The following is an 18,926-nucleotide window of genomic DNA, read 5'->3' as shown; positions in this document are numbered from 1 at the left end:
CATGTTCTTTTTCAATTAGTTATGAGAATTGTTTGTGTTTAATTACTTATAAAAGCAGGAGAGAAATACATAGCTTAAAATGCTCATGCAATACTGCCCTGGCTTGAGCTGTGATAGAGTTAATTTTCTTCTTAGCAGCTAGAACAGCACTATGTTTTGGATTTAGCATGGGATTTGGTATGCAAAAAATATTGATAATAAACCGATGATTTTAGTTGCTGCTGAGCAAAGAAGGACTTTTCAGCTTCCCATGTTCTTGTGCAGGTGCACAAGAAGCCATGCAGAAGCACAGCCAGGACAGCTGATTCCAACTGACAAAAGGCATCTCATTCCTTACTGCATCGTGTCTTGGTCAGCCTATAAAGCTGGAGGAAGGAAAAAAAAGGGGCAGACCTTAGGAGTAATGGTATTTGTCTTAGCAAGTAACCATTATACATGATGGAGCCCTACTGTCCTGTGGATGGCTGAACACCTGACTGCCCAGGGGAAGCAGTAAATGAATTCTTCGTCTTGTGTGTGAGTGTGCCTTTTGCTTTACCTGGAAAACTATCTGCATCTCAACCCATAGCTTTTGTCACTTTGAGCCTTCTGATTCTCTCTTCTATCCTCTTAGGGCAGAGAGAATGTGTGTCTGCCAGTTGGTTAGTTCACAGCTGGGGTTAAACCATCACAAGTAGCACAGAATCATTTTGTGTGTAACCATTTACCTGACACTGCCAAGCCCACCACTAAACCACGTCCCCAAGCATCATGTATACCCATATTTAAATATCTCCATGGATGATGACTCAACCACTTCCCTGGACAGACTGTTCCAGTTCTTGACAGCCTTTTCAGTGATGAAATTTTCACTAATATCTAATCTAAACATTCTCTGGTGAAATTTTAGGCCTATTCCTCTTGTCCTATTGCTTGTTACTTGAGAGATGAGGCCAACAGCCACCTCCCTACAACCTTCTTCAGGCAGCTGTAGCGAGCAAAGTCTCCTTCCAGCCTTCTTTTCTCATGCATTGTGATGGGATACTGTTTTGAAAATCTAAGAGAAAAATCAGTAGGTCTATGCTGAGATGCTTTTACATGTATGTACATCTTTATGAAAAAAGCAGTGCACAGCAATAACCACAGCCTGTGTTCCTCTGTTTTCATTGGTTCTATTTTCTCACATTTTTCTCTCCTGAGAGGTAAGATACCAGAGGGGTGCGGGCAGGGTCTTTCCTTCCTGTTCCTATAACATATGTTTACAGCTTTAAGAAACTTTTCTGGTTGCAAATCCGCTGTTTTTGAGAGAAATTGAGAAATTATTGTAGCAGCTTTCACATTGTTCTTTTCCGGCTTCTCCCTCCCAGTGAAGCTTCATATGTAAAAAATCTTGAAGACAATACTCTAGAGACAAGTGTAGGCCCTTGTCCATCAGGACAGACAGAACCAATGCTGCTGTCAAATCAACAGGTGCATGCATTACTCTAAAGAGAAAGTATGCAATTGAATAGGTGAAGCTGACTAAAATCAGAGGATTGTGTACAGTCTTTTTTTTTTTCTCTATAAATTTAATGTAACCCAGAAAATCCTGTGCAAGCCATAAATATTTAGAAAATCAAGTCATGAAATTTTTAGAGATAAATCAACTTCCTAAATTAAATTATGGCAAAAGTAATATATATATAATAGATACAGTTTATCTGTTCAGATCAATGATAACTTCCCTCAAATCTTGAGATTTCTTAATTAGAGACAGAATAGTTGGTATGGAATTAGTTGTGTTTTTCCTCAAATTTTAGAGGTTTACTATCACGACAATTTTTAATACCACAGGAAGTACTCATTTTTCCTATTTACTGTCCCATGCAGTAATGATGAGCTGCTCCAATTATAATTGTAGCACTAATACAGAAACTCAGTTGTTCAAATAATTCAATTGAAATAAATGAATCAACCAGGTAAATGATCATTAACATGACTGAAGATTCTACAAACTGGTCTCTTCCAGAATTTTTTTTTTCACAGGAAAAATAAAATATTAGGTATGAGTTAGATCGTTTGAGTCCTTGTGCTGGGGAGACTTTTGTAAGGTGGAAAGTAAAGAATATATTTTACAAAATTAAGATTTAGATGGAACTAAGGGTGGTTACATGCATTATTCTCCTGTAGCTATCAAAGGAAATAAGATTTTTAATAGCTAGTATCCAAAAAAAGTCCAGTGAAAGGGAATGGATCTTCTGGGTGATATAAAATTGTGCCATTGTTTTTTCCCAATAAAATCAACATTTTCCTACTTTAGGAAGCTTCATTCTTCTGACCACTGTTCAAAAAAAAAAAGTGTAGTGTTTATGGTAAAAGTGTGTGCCTTGTTAATCTATCCTTCAGAGGCAATGGCACAACTTTCAGTACTGGGTTCAACTTCTACGAATTTTTAAAATAAACAACTTTTTTATAACTCCTGAAACACCAAAAGAAAATAATTACCAGGTCACATAACACAGCCTCCCTATGACTGGGTGAGCTCATTTCAGATCAGTAAAAAAAAAATAAAAATATTATAATTTAACCAAAAAGTTATAGCAGAAAAATTCAAGATGACAAAAAATATACAAGCCTTAACTTTTAAAAACAAAATATATACAGGAGAAATACAGGAAAAAAACAATTATGCAGTCCGGCATATGGTATTACCTGAAAGTTACTTGGTGAAAATGGTCTATAATAATGGTCACAAGGGACGTACAGCTTTCTGTATGGTTGTAACTTTGGTGCTGTAAACTGTATTATAACTCCACAGGTGTCATTAAGGTTGGAACAGTTTGCATCATTTAAGTATGCGAATCCAACTGTCCCTCCAGTAAGGGAGACCTCAAAGCTTACTGAACAAGTGTTAGTTCATTCCACCAGAAAACACAATTGAAAGAAATAACAAGAATCTCATTTACTCTCAGCTAATAGTTATTTCTGCCAAAGAATGAACATGCAGTCATAAATTTCTATTTGCCTATACAACAATAAATGGACCTAAAAATATTCATAAATTCTGTATTAATTGGTTGCAGGACATCTCAGAGCTTAAATAAAGTGAATATAGCACTCTTGGACAAATTCTACTTTTAAATAACCGGAAGTGCAAATGAGGGTAAAAATTCTTTGCTGAAGTATTTCAGTCTTCTGTCATTCTTGGTTTATCAAGAAAATACCCGGGAGAAAAAGGAAGACAGACTTTACTAATTCTTTCATATTTTTACTGCTGAGAAACAAGGTGTCTCCACTGAAGTAATGAAAATACATTGTTATATATGTAGGATGTAGTAAGGCAAAAAGAAAAAAAAGTTTCAATTGATTGAAAATATTCCATTGGAAAAAAATAAATGGAGAAAAGTGCAACTGAATTTAATTTTATTAAAATAGAGAAAATATTTAAAGAAAAAGAAATAACATTGCAACTTACCAGCTTGACGAAGTGTATACTCCTGATATCTTGTTCCTATTCTGTTTGTGGCTGTACAATTATACCATCCAAAATCACTGTCAGATGTAGGAGCAATCTTTAAATTGAATATAGTTAGTAAATATTAATTTCTAATCAAATATCAAAGCTCCTTAAAAATTTGGAAATGCAAATATCTTCTCCTTACACAATATGCAGGTGTGTTCTTATTTCAACCTATTTAGTATATTCATTAAATATCATTAAATATTCATAGTGTATCTCATTAAAGAGAGACCTAAATACGCACTTTTTCATGTTAAACTCCCCTTTCTCAAAATAGAATGAGAAAATCAAATAATGGAAGATGGTGATATTGTTTACCTTTACAGTTTTACTTTTGAACAAGAAAAAAAATTATAAATGTGCTTTTTTTACAGACATTGTTTATACTAACTGATACTTTGAAATAAACAATGAAAGGTCTGAAAATTGCTATTTATTATAGATGATGCAAGGATCGTATTCTACTTGTTATTGTTTGCAAGATTCACAATACACCAGACAGTCAGAGGTGAAAGAAGACTTAAGGATGTGGCTCAACTGTAAACACAGGTGAATAAGGATATAAAACAGAACAGATAATAGATTTCACAGGGAACTAATGCCTTGATGGGCATCCACTCTTTGCCTTTGGCCTTTCTCCAGTTTTGTTCTTACATTTACAATTTAAATAACAGAAGGGATCTTGCATCCTATTTGTCCAGTGCCTCTGAGAGGGGGCAGTTGTTATCAAAGCAAGTTGCAGTTTATTATCTTTTTTTTCTTCTGAAGCTATACAAGTATTTTGTATATACTAAGCTCCTAGCAGGTAGCCATTTTAGTTTTTATTATTAACCTGATGGGTTAGTTTCATAGTTATTTATGTATTTATTTGGTGGGAGAAATGAAAAAAAGAAAGCAAAAAAAAAAAAGCTTTAATCTTTTAAATTGCAAGGCTTATCTTGAAATGCACTCAATAGTACTTGCAATGGTGCGGAAGAAATTAATGTTGATTTTCATTTTAAGCCTTACCTCTAGAATCAGCTTTCTTCCTGTGCCATAGGTCTTCAGATGTGTTGTATTTTTTGCTGGTAAAACTAATTTTCCTCTTCTCCACTGAACTGAGGCAGGTGGATTTGCTAGCACTTCACAGCTTATATTGATGGGATTGCCTTCCCAAGAGTAATACATGGTTTGATTTGAAACAAATGTTGGAGCATCTGAAAAAAGCAAGTAATGTACAAATACAGTTACTGTTTTAGTACAAAAAGCTGTATACCCCTATCCAAGCGTTCATGTTCATATAGACATTTCAATTGCTTGATGTGCCCATTTATTATGGAGCATGAAAATACCAGTATTCAGCTTTTAGTTTCTTGAGCCTTTATTTTGGTATTTTTTTTTCCTCTCCTGAGACTTTCTGAGCTGAAATTCTCAGGAAGAGAATATCTACTAATTATATTTAGCATTAGGCAACATCAAGCCTTTGAAAGACATTATCCCAGAAATCACATTTATTCCTGAGGATGAGAAATTTTTAAGCCAGACCCTTGTATGGCAAAGGGAGGTGATCTACAAGACTTAGATGTCTAATCTGTTCATTTGCTGATTTCAAAATGTCTTGAGAAATCACATTCAGTCTCCAATTTTTCATCAGTGTATAAGAGTTCATAAAATTCTCACTGACTTTATGAAAACTTTGCAAACAGACATTTTTAACTGAGTGAATAAATCTAGAAGGAAAAAAAAATAATAAAAGAATACCCAAAATGTTGAAAGGTATTCTATCTACTTCAGGGAAAAAAATGCCATCAGTACATTATTTAGAATAAACTTTATATCAGTTCCTTATGAAATCAACAAGCTACAGAGAAGCAAAAACATGGGGCATCCTCCTTACAAACCTGCTTATAAATCATTATGTTAAACATATTGACCAACACAGAGTCTGACACCTACGGAACTACTGGTTTGCAACCAAAAGTACAATTTCCAGATCACGATGCCATTTGTAACAAGAATTATCTGTTCTACTTACTGTTTCTCTCAACAGCAGGAACAATTTAACAGTGTTTAGAAAACAGAGAGTAGCTCTTTTCCTGCTCTTCTATTTATGTCTTGGGTAAGCAATATTTTTAATCTACTGAATACTTATTTGTAAATTATTTTTATTTTAATCCCACTCTTATGATATTGTACAATGATTGTATATTCTTTATAGTACTGAAAGTAATAAAAAAACCTCTAGCACTTTAATTCCAAATGAGAATTGTCAATTACAGCTCGTGTCATATCTTTTAATATTTAAAATATATATGCATATATTTTTACTTTGATAAATATCTCCTAGATATTTCTAGATGGGTCACTGGAAATTCTGTTTTACTCTTCTCACAAGCAGTCTAACTAAGGCTAGAAAGTTGTTAATAGGTTTATCAGAGACCAGACTGAGCATATTCAGCTAAGTAGTAAGTTTAACTTCATGAATGGTTTAAACACACTTCCTTGTTTCTGAAGTGTGTATTTTCAACTTCTTTCTGTGTTTGCCTTTGTCAAAAAAGCATATTTGTTGTGACATTATGCTGCTGCTGCATGCAAGCACAGAGGCTTTGACCGAAAAGAACTGTTATCAGTAGAAGCAGATCAAGGCTGCTACACTGGTCAATGACAGCAGCATTTTAAAAGTAAATATTCAGCCCTTATTTTTATAGGAGAGCAAGTTGTTTCATCCAAATAACTAAAGCATGTCTTCCTTGAAATTTATTTACCAGATACAGAAGCTCATTTTTCTTTTCCAAATGTTTTAATAAGCATTTCAAGTGCTCCTTGATTTTCATAGAACTTAAAAAACTGCATATATTTCATCAGCTAAACACCTTAATACAAAAAATTTACTATCAAAGAGTCTTCATAGTGTGCCATCTCATGCTAGTGTAATTCTAAGAAGAAAAAACCAAACTGTATATGCCTCTTTTCTAACTTTTTTTATGGTCAGGAATCTTAGAGTGCTAAGACTCAGAGCCTTGGCTTTTCTCCTGGAAATTAAGTTAGTTGTGGAAGCCCCTTGAAGGAAAACTACATGAATTGACTTTTTCCTGCAAGACAGCTTTTGCATCTAATGTGTTCAACACAGGGATCAGAAATCTCATCTCAGTGTTCATAAGGCACAAAATGTGGTTACTTCACAACAATTTCTAGATAAGCACTTTCTTCCAATGCATGGTTTCTCAGAATATGTTTACTCCTTTAATGAATACTGAACCTTACTACCTTTCCTTCCTAGGTAACATCATGTGGTTTGATTTAACACACACGAAAAATCAGATCATATTTACAAAGTCTTATAATTGAAAAGGTAGCCTATGCTTCTATATTGCAGGTAAAAGCATTTAAGATAATAGGGGCATTTTGCATACCTACAGTACTTGCTTTCTTATAATTTAAAAGAATAGGCGAGGTATGGACTGTCATCTCCACAACTATAAGTATTAACATTTTTAACATCATACAACACAGCCTAAAAATCCACCACATGAAGAGAGAGCCCCAAATCAGAATCTCCAAAATGTAAAAGCATTTTAAAAAATGAGGACTGTGCTAAGGGCTTGATTCAGACAAATTATCTTAAGTCAGATAATTTTTTATTTTCTAGTCAGGGATTCATTAAGAAATTAAGAAATCTGGAGTGATATTTCACCCAAAGGACATGCACCCAAGCAGAAATTTCCCTGTAGCCCATGGTGAGATGGCAGAGACTGTCAGAGCAGTCCCTGAAGGGTCATGGTGGGGCAGAGGTGGATTTGTAGCCCCTGAAGTGTGCCAGGGGAGGTGACTGCTCCCGCAGCAGTCGTGACTCTGTGTGCAGCCCAGGCAGGAGCAGTCTGTGCCTGAGGGACTGCACCTGTGGGAGGGACTCGTGTCCCAGGGGTTCCTGAAGGACTCTCCTGGGAGAGGGACCCTGCGTTGGAGCAGGGGAAGAACATGAGGAGTCCTCCCCCTGAGGAGGAAGGAGCGGCAGAAACTCCGTGTGGGGAACTGACCCTGAACACCCCCTGCCTGACTCCTGTGCTGCTGAGGGGGAGGCAGCAGGGAAGGGATCCGGGACTGGGAAGGAGGAAGCGGTGAGGGGGAAGGTTAAAAGATCTGTTTGTGTGATCTCCTTCTCCTTGTATTTTAAAACAGTATTTTTTTTCTTCCCAAGTTGAATCTGTCTGTTTTCACCTTTTACCGTAATTGGGGTGTAAAAACCTCCCTCTGCTTGTCTCCATTAACAAGCCTCTAAGTGGGTTTCCTCCTCCCAATCCCATAGTTGGGGTGTGGGGTAAGTGAGCTTGGTAGATACTGTCTGGGCCTAAACCACAAGTAAATAATATTATGATGTCCACATCAGCTAAACTTATGCTGTTTATTTTCCCAGACAAGAAAGAAACCGACACGTCAGCACTCCAGTTAGGGAAAGTGATTCTGGATAACCTGCATTAAGAAGAATATGTAAGAGAACAAAACTCTGATCTTAAAGCTCTCTAGCATTTAGATATCTTCGCTAGCTATAATGTCCAAGAACAGCTATCCAAAACGAGACCAATACATCATCTGTCTCATTTAGAAGGTAATTCAATTAAAGACTTTGAAGATCCATCTCTGGTGTATGTCCAGTGTTATATACAAAATTGGACATGGCAAATTACCTGATTCAGCATGTGTCCAGTCAGCTATAATAGCAAACTATTGTATAGAATCAGATTTGTACTTCTTAATTGAAGAATACAGGTTCTCAAAGGTTTTCAAACTTCTAGCCATTTCTATCTCAGATAATTTGTTTTCCCGTATCATGCAATGAAAATACATGACTCATTGTCATGCCTAAGGTGCTGGGACATTTCATGTAGTATATTAATTCAAGGCCCTCTATTAGATGCTTAGTAGTGGCATGTTTCCTACCATCAAGGAGTGTAATAAATCATATCCTCTAATAAATGTAAAATCTTCCTTGCCATTTAACCTGTGTAAGTACTTTTTGCAACTCTTTTGCTATTTGGTTAATAGTCATGTATCTTTCTGTTATATTTTCTCCCTCATACTTGTTTCATAATAGCTAATATTTTTGATCATTGGAGATAAGGTAGAATAACCTCCCCAGACAGGTACAGAAACTCTAACATACTCCTTAGAGCAGGAAATATTAAGTTTTAAAAAATGAGGTCAGGTGATTAGATTTTAATACACAATCATACTTTAAAGAAGATAGGAAAAACAGAGCTAACTCAATTTTACCAATGCTATCACAATTATGTTATTACAAGGAAAAAACCTGCAAAATCTGCATGTGATGTTTCCAATTAGAAAAGCAATCAAAACTTATCATATAATAGGTTTAAAATTGCCATTATTATTAGCTAAAACCTCAAGTTTGTTTTCAGAATCATTTAGAGATCAACAATTTTTCAGAGGTAAATATTTCTTTCAAGCAATTGACAGGAAACATAACTTTTAGTAATGTTTCCTCTTCCCCACCCCATTCTTTTAGTTCCTCTCTAAATGCATTGCCATGAAGCATTGATAGTCAGTAGTGTGATGTACCATCTACTAATTACACAGTTTATGCAAGAGTAAGAGCTATGTCTTACTGGAAAGCAGTACTAGTCCCTTGTAACCTTGATTATGATATTATTGGCAATATCCAAACACCATTCTTATTTCCCTATGTCCATAAACACATACAAAAAATCAATTATCATGAAGATATGGTATCCTGCTTAGGATAAGGTATCCTACAGTGTTGATAATGGGACTTCCGAACTTAACAAATGCATGGTTCTGGTGCTCAGAGCTGCCGGAGTCACAGAAATTCAATGCATTTACTTTTCTTTGAGTTCTGCATAGCATTAAGGGACTGCATTTAGTTGATCACATTTTAAAAAAAAAACATTTAAAGTCATCAAGTTAACCCACCAAACAAAGAAAACAAAAACCCCAAGAAATCTTAGTTTCATGTAAATCTGTTTAAAATTTTCTAAACTTGTCTAAAACAGGAGAAGGAATTTTAAAGAAATGGTAGCTAAGTAAAATAAGCTGAGTATGTTGACAGTGATGAATAAAACGAACTGCTCACATACATTTATCAGTAATTTTTTATGTCAGTAAATCTCCAAAGGCACTGGCCATCAGAACTGGAACAGGAAGACTCCTCTGCATATCTCTCACAGTGGCAGTAATTTTTATTTTAGTAATAAAATGATCAGGTGTTGCCAATTGCTGACACATTGTTTTTGGATGGCACTAATTTGATAAAAATTTCAGCTGTTATATGTACTCCAAGACAGATTTACTGGATTAATTTGTAATAGCCAGACTTGTGACATCATGTATTAGATTACATAATTCTCTTATAGCCAAAAGTGAAAACCTGCAATGACTTTTTCAAAACTGAATCCTAACCCCTATCTCTTGCCCTACACTATTTGTCAGATTTTTATAACTAAGTCCAGCTTCATATCTTTACCTTCTGTATTTTCCTACCTATCATCTCTACCTCCATATGTCTCCTATTGATAGCCTTTGATTTCCTATTGATTCCTATTGATAGCCTATTGATTTCATTTCTCTCCTCTCCTCTCCTCTCCTCTCCTCTCCTCTCCTCTCCTCTCCTCTCCTCTCCTCTCCTCTCCTCTCCTCTCCTCTCCTCTCCTCTCCTCTCCTCTCCTCTCCTCTCCTCTCCTCTCCTCTCCTCTCCTCTCCTCTCCTCTCCTCTCCTCTCCTCTCCTCTCCTCTCCTCTCCTCTCCTCTCCTCTCCTCTCCTCTCCTCTCCTCTCCTCTCCTCTCCTCTCCTCTCCTCTCCTCTCCTCCCCTCCCCTCCCCTCCCCTCCCCTCCCCTCCCCTTCCTTCCCCTCCCCTCTTCTCTTCTCATAGTAATCATTCCCACATGGCTTAAGGACTCTCAGACTTGCTATCTCTTTACTTAACTTTTACAGAAAGTGCTGTCCACAAATCAAAGCGAATAAAAAAATCTCTAAGAAACTTTAAAGAACAGAATAAAAAACCAAACAGTATTGCTGGACGTAGGTTAGGCTGGGCCCTCATGATTAATAGCTCAAACCAAGACAAAATACAAAGCCAGGCTCCTTTCAGTGGGGTCCAGTGACAGGACAAGAGACAATACCTTCAATTCTCAACCATTCTGTGTGTCATGATGGGATGTGGCCACACTGATTTCTTTTAACAGAAATCAAATCCAAAGTATGAACTGTCTTCCTTTATTCTAATTCACGATAGCAGTAGGTAAATGAAACATTTGTGACATTCATCACTACATTTGTGATATCCTGCACACAGTAGTATTATTTTCTGTTTCAAAGCTGTGCTTCTATGAAGAAAAATAGAATTAGTAGCTCTTGTTCAACTTGTTTTTAAGTAATAATGTATATTTTTGTGAAGATATAAAATTAAATAGCATGAATCCAAAGTAGCTGCATTAACTGCAGTGTAATAATGCTACCTAATTTACTTACTAAAAACAAACTAACTGATGTAGGAAAGAAAGTTCAATACTGAATAATAATGAGATTGATTTCAAATGCTGGTGGGGAAAAAAAAGGAAAATAGACTGATAAGCAATACACCAGTATAATAAATACTGCACAGTTTTCTCTATGGGTAAAGACTATGCAGCACATGTTAAACATTTTTTTTTTTTGTGCAACTTAATGTCAGTACTTAACTAATACGAAATATAACTACAAAATCAAGTTTGGATAAAAAAACAGTAGTAGAAAAACTAATAGAAAAAATAGAAAATCTAATAGGGGTAGGAAAACTAATTTTTGTAAGCCACATTATTTAAATCATGATTTTAGAAACTGCTTTCTAAGAAATGTTTTACAAACAGGCATGTGCTGATCGCATACAAAAATGTAGCACTTTACTGAATGTAGTTTGTTTGTGATGGTTGATTATATCCTGAAATAGTGGTCTGTGAAGAAGCAGACATTTTAGACTATCAAGTATATGTTACTGCAGCATCAATATTGAGTGAAATAGGCTGATATGAAACTAGTAACTGCAGCTACAAAAGACTGTAAGATAGGGTGCTCCCCAGGTGGTAATATGGGAAAACACAAAACATGGCTTTGTCCATTTTCGTTGGTAAGAGGAGTTTTCTCCACAGGGAATTTGCACTTGGTGACAGAGAAATTAGGGAGACCAGCATCTTACACAGTGTGTGCACCTAGGAGTAAACAGTCAAGTACTTTGAATACTTTTGACTGTGCTAAGGACAGTCTGAACACAACAATGGGACTGTAGATTGCTGATTGGCTTCTTTAAATCCTCTCCAAATCAGTAACGCCATCAATGCACACTAACTAAGAATAATACCATGAAGAAAGACAACCCAGAATACTGAACATGCCAAAATTACAATTATATATTCTCAAAAGCTAACCATTGCAATGAGTAATTTCTAAAGCCCCCAAAGTAGGGTGTCCTTTCATCAGAATTTTTCTTGTTCTAGTCAGATTGGTATCACATTCTTCAAGATTTCTTACACTTGATAGTATTATTCACAAAGTCAATTTGTAATTTACTGGGATTTGAACATTTAACTTCCTCGTCTCCTTCTGAAAACCTCATCTGAATTTATCTCCTACTTTATCTATTTTTTACCTATTTCTACCATGGTTTTTACTTCAAAAAGCAATGCTATTTCTCTATCTATAGATATATAATCACTACAGACACATTTTAATACCCAGTACCCACTATATATCATATATACGATCACATAGGAACCTTTCAGTTAATTCTATTATGATTATTATTATCGTTATCCAAAACAAGCTAGGCCTTTTATGTATAACCAAATTTTGCAATTAATGATAACCATTTAAAAATAACATTTATAATAGGATATTTTTAATGTAATTTTGCTTTATATTTAATAAGTAATATAAAGAAAACTAAACATAACTAAACATAATTGCTTTGTAGGAAGAAATTCTTATAAATGCCTCTGGGTTCCCTAAAATTCATGTCTATCTATGCTTTGCTTCAGATAAAAGGCAGGGTTGAGCGTGCCAAATAGGTATCGAACCTGATAATCTCTTCCTGTCCTGGAGAACCACTCTTATCATCAAGGGCAACCCCACGAGAGAACAAGGATAGAGCACAGGAAGTCTGTGAAATCCTACTGTCAGTTTAAGTCTCTGACAGCAGTCAGTAAGAAAAAGGATAAGAGTGACACCAGAACACTCTGAGTCTCCATTAGGCCTCCTCCACTTCACTAACACGTAAGTACATGCTGGGAGCATGCTCCTCTCCTGACCACACGAACTGTTAAATGTGTTAAAACATAGTAACAAAATGAGAGCAGCTTTCTTTATAACTTAAAATGGTACAGGTGCATTGATTAGTCCTATCTAGGAAAAATTGAACAATATAAACAATTAAATCTGAAAATGAAAATAGTTCATTCATGCAACTGAGTAAATGATTATTTAGCACAAAGATGTCAAAACCCCTGACTGCAACATTTGTGGTTACAAAGATAGGAGTAGCTGCAATTAACATGTTCAAATAATATAACTTGGAAAATGACAAAAAGAGAGTAAAAAAAAAATTCCCATTTTGCTACAAGAAGTTCATTATTTAAATTTGAACCTGTACCTTTTGCTCAGATGTCTTCAGACTGCAACTTACAAAGTGAAACAAGTGAAATGAAGGATAGCTATGAGACTTGCTTTATAAAATAGTGTATTTTTAGTTGAGAAAAGGACTGTTAACAGTTATGACAACACAGTTGTGGTGGAATGGTGGTAATGAGGTCGTGATAGATTCTTGGAAGAATTCATCACAGAAGGTTATGACATAGGCTAGACTGATGGGAAATGAAGCTAGAAAGAAGATACTTTCTCCTGGGAGGACTCTTCTAAAGAGCAGAAAGAGTCTTCACCATTAGACAAATCTTAGACAAGTGTTTTCTTTCCTGGGCAGGACAATTAAGCTGTATTTTTAGTTTATACACCAGTGTGAAGTTCTTTCCAAGGCAAGCAAAAAGCTTTTCTGACTTAATCAGAATATGAATGGAGACAAATCTGTATTGTATCGCCCTAAAAATACTTGCTTTGCATAAAAAAAAAAAATTACCTTACATATAAAAGATATGGAAAAAAGATTTACTTCTGTTATTCAAACACCTGTGATGAAATATATATATAGAAAGAGAGAGCTTAAATCTCATTGTAAATTAAAATAAACTTTAACTGATATTTGACTGATAACTTTAGTTTTAGAAATGCCATAGTTTAATGGTAGACCAAATAAAAATCTTGTATTAAAAATAATCATCACAATGTACGATATCCCTGAGGACAGAATCATGTTTCTATGTTCCTTTAAAAACTGTGTGTTCTCAGAAGATTATTGAACTATGGAAAGCTTTATGTTCTATCAAAAAGTGTGTCTACCAAGGCATAAATTCAAGCTTGAAACTATGTGCTATTCCATTTTCTTATTTGATAGTTCCCACACATATTCAAAACTGAGTCTGCCAAACCATATATGTAACTTTTAAATTCTTAGTATCTGCTCCAAAACTTTCACCCTGAAAGATGTCTTAGACTATTAGAGTGTAATGTATCGATCGAGAGATTTCTTTATGCCCTTTAGTAGGAATTATGTGGTGCTTATATATCCTTGAATTTCAATTGCCCATGTTTCATAAAATGTGAGGTATCCCATCTCTCTCTTCTGAATATGAAGTCTGTTAATATTAAATATTAAATATTTAAAGTTTAAGGACTACAGAAACTTCACTGAACTTTCATTTTTATTAAGATATTTTTTCCTTTATGTATATACTAAATAATTATCAGCGAACCAGTGCACTCATTAATGAAACAGATACAGAAAATCACTCTGTTCCCCAAAAGATGAATAATGTTTTACAAAGTTTCAAATTACTTCATATGTCTACCGCAAAGAAGCTATGTTAGAGCTACTGATAAATACTGTATTTCTTTCTTAGGTCTTGTGGCTTGGCAAATTGCTCCACCCCTGCTATCTAGTTACAACCCTGACCATTTCTCATTTTCTTCTCAGATTTATTTCCTATGTATAATGCACTCCTTTCTTACCAAAAAGATGGAACACAAAGCAATATACTGAAGTCACTTTCAGAACCTCTCAGGAAATCACTCAATGGTCAGCAACCATTATTTATCTTTCTGTGCAACAGATCCTATTCCAATTTCTATATTCCCACTGGAAAGATCTTTTCTATTCAGACTCATTCTCAAACAGGCTCAGCCAAGCTATATTGCAAATGTAGAACAAATTTTTTTCAAACAAACAAAACAAATATTGTCCAGATTAAACTCTCCAGCAAAACAGAACAATGATGAAATATAAAACAAAAGTTTTTTTGTTTCTTCTCATATTTTGAAAATCTTTTCTTCATGAATTTGAAAAACAGTTTGAAGAGATGATTTTTTTGGGTTTTTTTTTTCCTAAATTTCAGATTTATACTCTCTAATTGCCCTCTAAGGCATCAGACTCTTCTCTAAGCAAAAACCCGCCCTCCTTGTCTCCTGTACAGAATTCAAGAGCTTTGAATGAAGACAATGTCTGGGAGAGATTGTCACAAACTTATGAATTCCAGGAGGCACGTAACAGGGGCTAGAGACTTGCTGGAGCTTAGTAAATCAGAGAACTAGGAAGAAATCAGAAGATGTTGAATGTGTAGAATTTAAGCTCAAGACTGAGCTGTTGCTCACACTAGTCCTTACTTTATCATACTGAATACTTTTTACCCACAGCAGTCTCCAATAGCCCAAAGATTTGAAGTTAAGCTTAGACTTAAGTTAGTGAATTATATCACTGGAATACCATTTCAGATGAAATCCTGTCCTGCTTCAGTCACCAACAAGGATCTCGTCAGCTTCAGAAAAGACAAGATTCCTCCACAGAAATTTTTAACTACAGTATCACATGCTTTCTTAAATAAGGCAAGTTTAAACACAGATTACCAGACAAAAATGACCTTCCATTAAGAATGTACTTTCTTTTTTTTTTTTAGAACAAATTTAAAAGAGAAAAATAAATATTAGAACTTACATTCAATATCAAGGTACATGCTCTTTTGGTGCCCACCAATTCTACTTGCAGCTTCACAGTCATATCTCCCTGAATCTGACAACTTCACATCTTTAATATGCAGTGACGATTTTCCATGCTGCCCTTTGACTTCTATACGGCCATCTGGGCTCTGTTTACATTGATTCAGGAAAAAGAAAGGTTTTATATATATATATTTGTATAAATATGCGTATTTATTTCTGTTCTATGTATTAAACACCACTATTAAGTATGACTGAAAGCATCTCTTCACCTATGGTGAAGTCATTACTGACAGCTAAGCAACTTCTAAAGTTTCAAAATAAATTTTTTAAAAATAAAGAAAAATATGTCTCTAGGCCCTATAATCAAGGGAATAAGTACATGCTTAAAGGAACACTGTCAAGGTAAACCACAAAGTGTACCCACTTATGACTGGAATAGTGAACTGTATACTCAAAACCTGTTCATGATCTCACTAATTTTGTTATAATATTGTCAATGAAAATGCATACACATAAAGTCATGGTATCCTATATTACACTTAGCATTATTGCCCTTGTCCTTAAAAATGTTCCTGTGACACTGAATAGAAATACTTCCTCAAATAATCATCAAAACACAAATCCAGTCATAGATTTACTTTCGTTATTCACAGTTTCTTTCAGAATCTCACAACTGTTAAAAACATGACCCATAAATGCAACAGGAATTTCTTGATTTCATTTCTAAATCACTGCATGGAAAAAGGCACAGGAGAGAAATGAATGTTGGCTTCTGATTTTCTAGAACATACATTTTATATTTAGAAACTTCATACAAATCCTCATCCTCCTCAGCCTCTCCCCCCAGAATATCTCAATTTCAAGAGCATAAAATATTAGGGAAAATAAATATTTAAAAATGTTAAAAAAATCCTCTGCTTGACAATGCAACCTTCATGGAGCAGTATATTCCTCAGTTTCCTTGGGGAAAGCTATTTTCAATCTGGTTCTGCTCTTACTTATTTTGTAGTTTTGGGAAACTTGCATCTTTGTTTCATTTTTGTTTGAGGAGAAAAAAAATAAAAAATACCTAATTTCATAATTGAGGAAGGTGAAAAAGGGAGGAGGAAAGAGTAGCATTTCATTATATCACATTTAAACTTGAAACATACTTGAATGTTCAATCTTGTAAGAATATACACTCTGGTTTACTGCTTTTTACACTAAATACTCACCAAGTGGCAGCTGATATTTAAGTGATTGACCTTTTAAATCTGTACAATTGTTTCTTCACTGAATACAGGAAAAATGCACACAATTTAGATACTGAAATATCTGTCATAAAGCAGTCATATAAAGCATTCCATAATTTCTATGTAAAGAAACGTATTCTGGTCCCACATCAATGTCCAAGAACACTGAATTTTGTTACCTGGGAAAAGTTCACAGCACACCTACATATATTAAAGTTATGGAATTCTACTGCAAGAATAAACCTAAAATCCTCTGCACTGGTAAAAAATAATAAATGAGACCATCTAATTATCTCTTATGTAATATCTAATGCTGAAAATTTCATTTTCATAATACCTTTAAAAAAGGGAAGAGAACATTTATAAAGTTACTAGTAAACATGCTACAGTACTGAATGCTATAGGTTTTGGAAGGAATTATTGAGATAATTAAAATGCAATTAAAAACACCCTACATTAAATAGTTTTTTAGTTTCTGACACATTAAGCACTTGTTTTATGTACATATATCTAAGTACTTTGTATTACACAGTCAATAATATATTATTTACCCACTGACTATTTTTTTCTTTTCTAAAACATCAAGTATGTAAGTAATGCAATGGTGAGTCAATATTACTCCTAAAATGTATATACTCCTGAGAAATTTTATTTCTAATTTTACTTTGATTACAAATATTTCCCTAAGAAGTCACATTTAAATCTGTGAGAAGCCATATGCTGAAACAACCTGTGACTATGAATCCTAGATACAGTACTAAATAGTGCATTAGTGATTCATTAAGACCTGCCCATCAAAAGCACTTAGGTAGTTCTATTATATGCAGAAGTAGTAGAGAACAGGTACTTTGACAAAAACATTTTCTTTGCCCTTTCTTAATGGGTATTACAAACCTACAATAAGGAGCCAAGTTGTTTCTAGGTGCCTTCTCCTTGCAAAATACAAACTGGCTTTCTGTGAAATTATTTTCCCTTATACTTGTAATAACAATTTTGCTGAAGTTCTATCACCATGATTTTCTGAAGTAAAATGAATGTTATTCAGCTATCTCAATTTTTCAGTTCTAGTAATAGGTCTTAGAAACATATATGAAAAAGAAAAAAAAAAAAAAAGAATTAAACCTATGTATTCCAAATGTTAATAAACCATTCTGTGAAAAACAAATATGTACTAGCTGTACCTTGTGTGCAGTATGGTCAACAGGATTCCTGTAAAAAGAGTTAAATTATTCATAACTCTCACTGAAGTCACTAAAGCTTTTTTACAGAAGTAAAAAAAAATTCAATGCTATTATGTCTTTGATAACAAAGGATTTTTTTTTTTCAGTTTAATACAAATACCAAACACTTTACATCACTGTATAATTCACTATATATTTCACTACAATAAATTCCATACATTTCAAAGACAGTAGTGCTAACTGATGTTCAAAACCAACAAAAGGCAGTTAAAATAAGCCCAGAGATCTTTAAAAATAAATAGCTTTTACAGTAATTTCTCAATCCCATTTTTATTTTATCTATCTTCTAATACTGCTGGAAAAACATTTGGCCTGTAACCAAAGTAACTTTCCTATGTTCTCGTGTATGAGAAAACCCCCTAATAAATATTCTGAGAAACAGGAGATTTTTACATAACCAGATAACTTATTTTAATTATCAAATACATGGTTAGAAGCATTTTGAGAGGAATCTACTAGGTTAAGCAAAAGTCCACAAAACCATGGAACAATGAAACAAATTACCATAAAACATTAATTTACTAAAGTTAATTTCTACTATTTCTGTATAAAACTGGTTAAAATAGTCTCTTTGAAAAGGCTAATAAAATAAGCACTTTTCTGCAGCACTGCTCAGAATGTGCATTATACATTGGCTTCTTCATGAACAGTTTAAGAAGTCCTGTTCCCTTGTCCTATTTTGCAGATGGATTAGTCAACAATTCTATGAATTTTTTCACAAACATGGTGCAGTACCTAATTAAAAGTATCCTGTTTGGCTGACCTTCCTGAACAAAGAAATATGTGAAAGAAAACATCGCTGCAAATACAGACCAAGAAAATGCCACGGTCAAATAAATAAAGAAAATGTTTTGAAGCCGTTGTGTATGTCTAGAGAAGATTCCCA

The 18,926-nt window shown here is 34.4% G+C and overlaps 1 protein-coding gene across 1 annotated transcript in view; it reads right to left on the bottom strand.

Annotated features, from left to right (window-relative positions):
• NCAM2 (neural cell adhesion molecule 2) overlaps positions 1-18,926 on the bottom strand; it is a 179,134-nt gene that overhangs the window by 53,162 nt on the left and 107,046 nt on the right. The window contains exons 9-11 of the mRNA XM_008501978.2: positions 15,563-15,713; positions 4,487-4,674; positions 3,434-3,530 (exon numbers count right to left, since the gene is read on the bottom strand). Of these exons, the coding sequence (XP_008500200.1) occupies positions 3,434-3,530; positions 4,487-4,674; positions 15,563-15,713 (436 nt within the window). The remainder of the gene's footprint in view (positions 1-3,433; positions 3,531-4,486; positions 4,675-15,562; positions 15,714-18,926) is intronic.

The sequence above is a fragment of the Calypte anna genome, chromosome 1 (genome assembly GCF_003957555.1).
Source record: "Calypte anna isolate BGI_N300 chromosome 1, bCalAnn1_v1.p, whole genome shotgun sequence".
NCBI lineage: Eukaryota > Metazoa > Chordata > Aves > Apodiformes > Trochilidae > Calypte > Calypte anna.
This window is presented reverse-complemented; position numbering and strand designations above follow the sequence as displayed.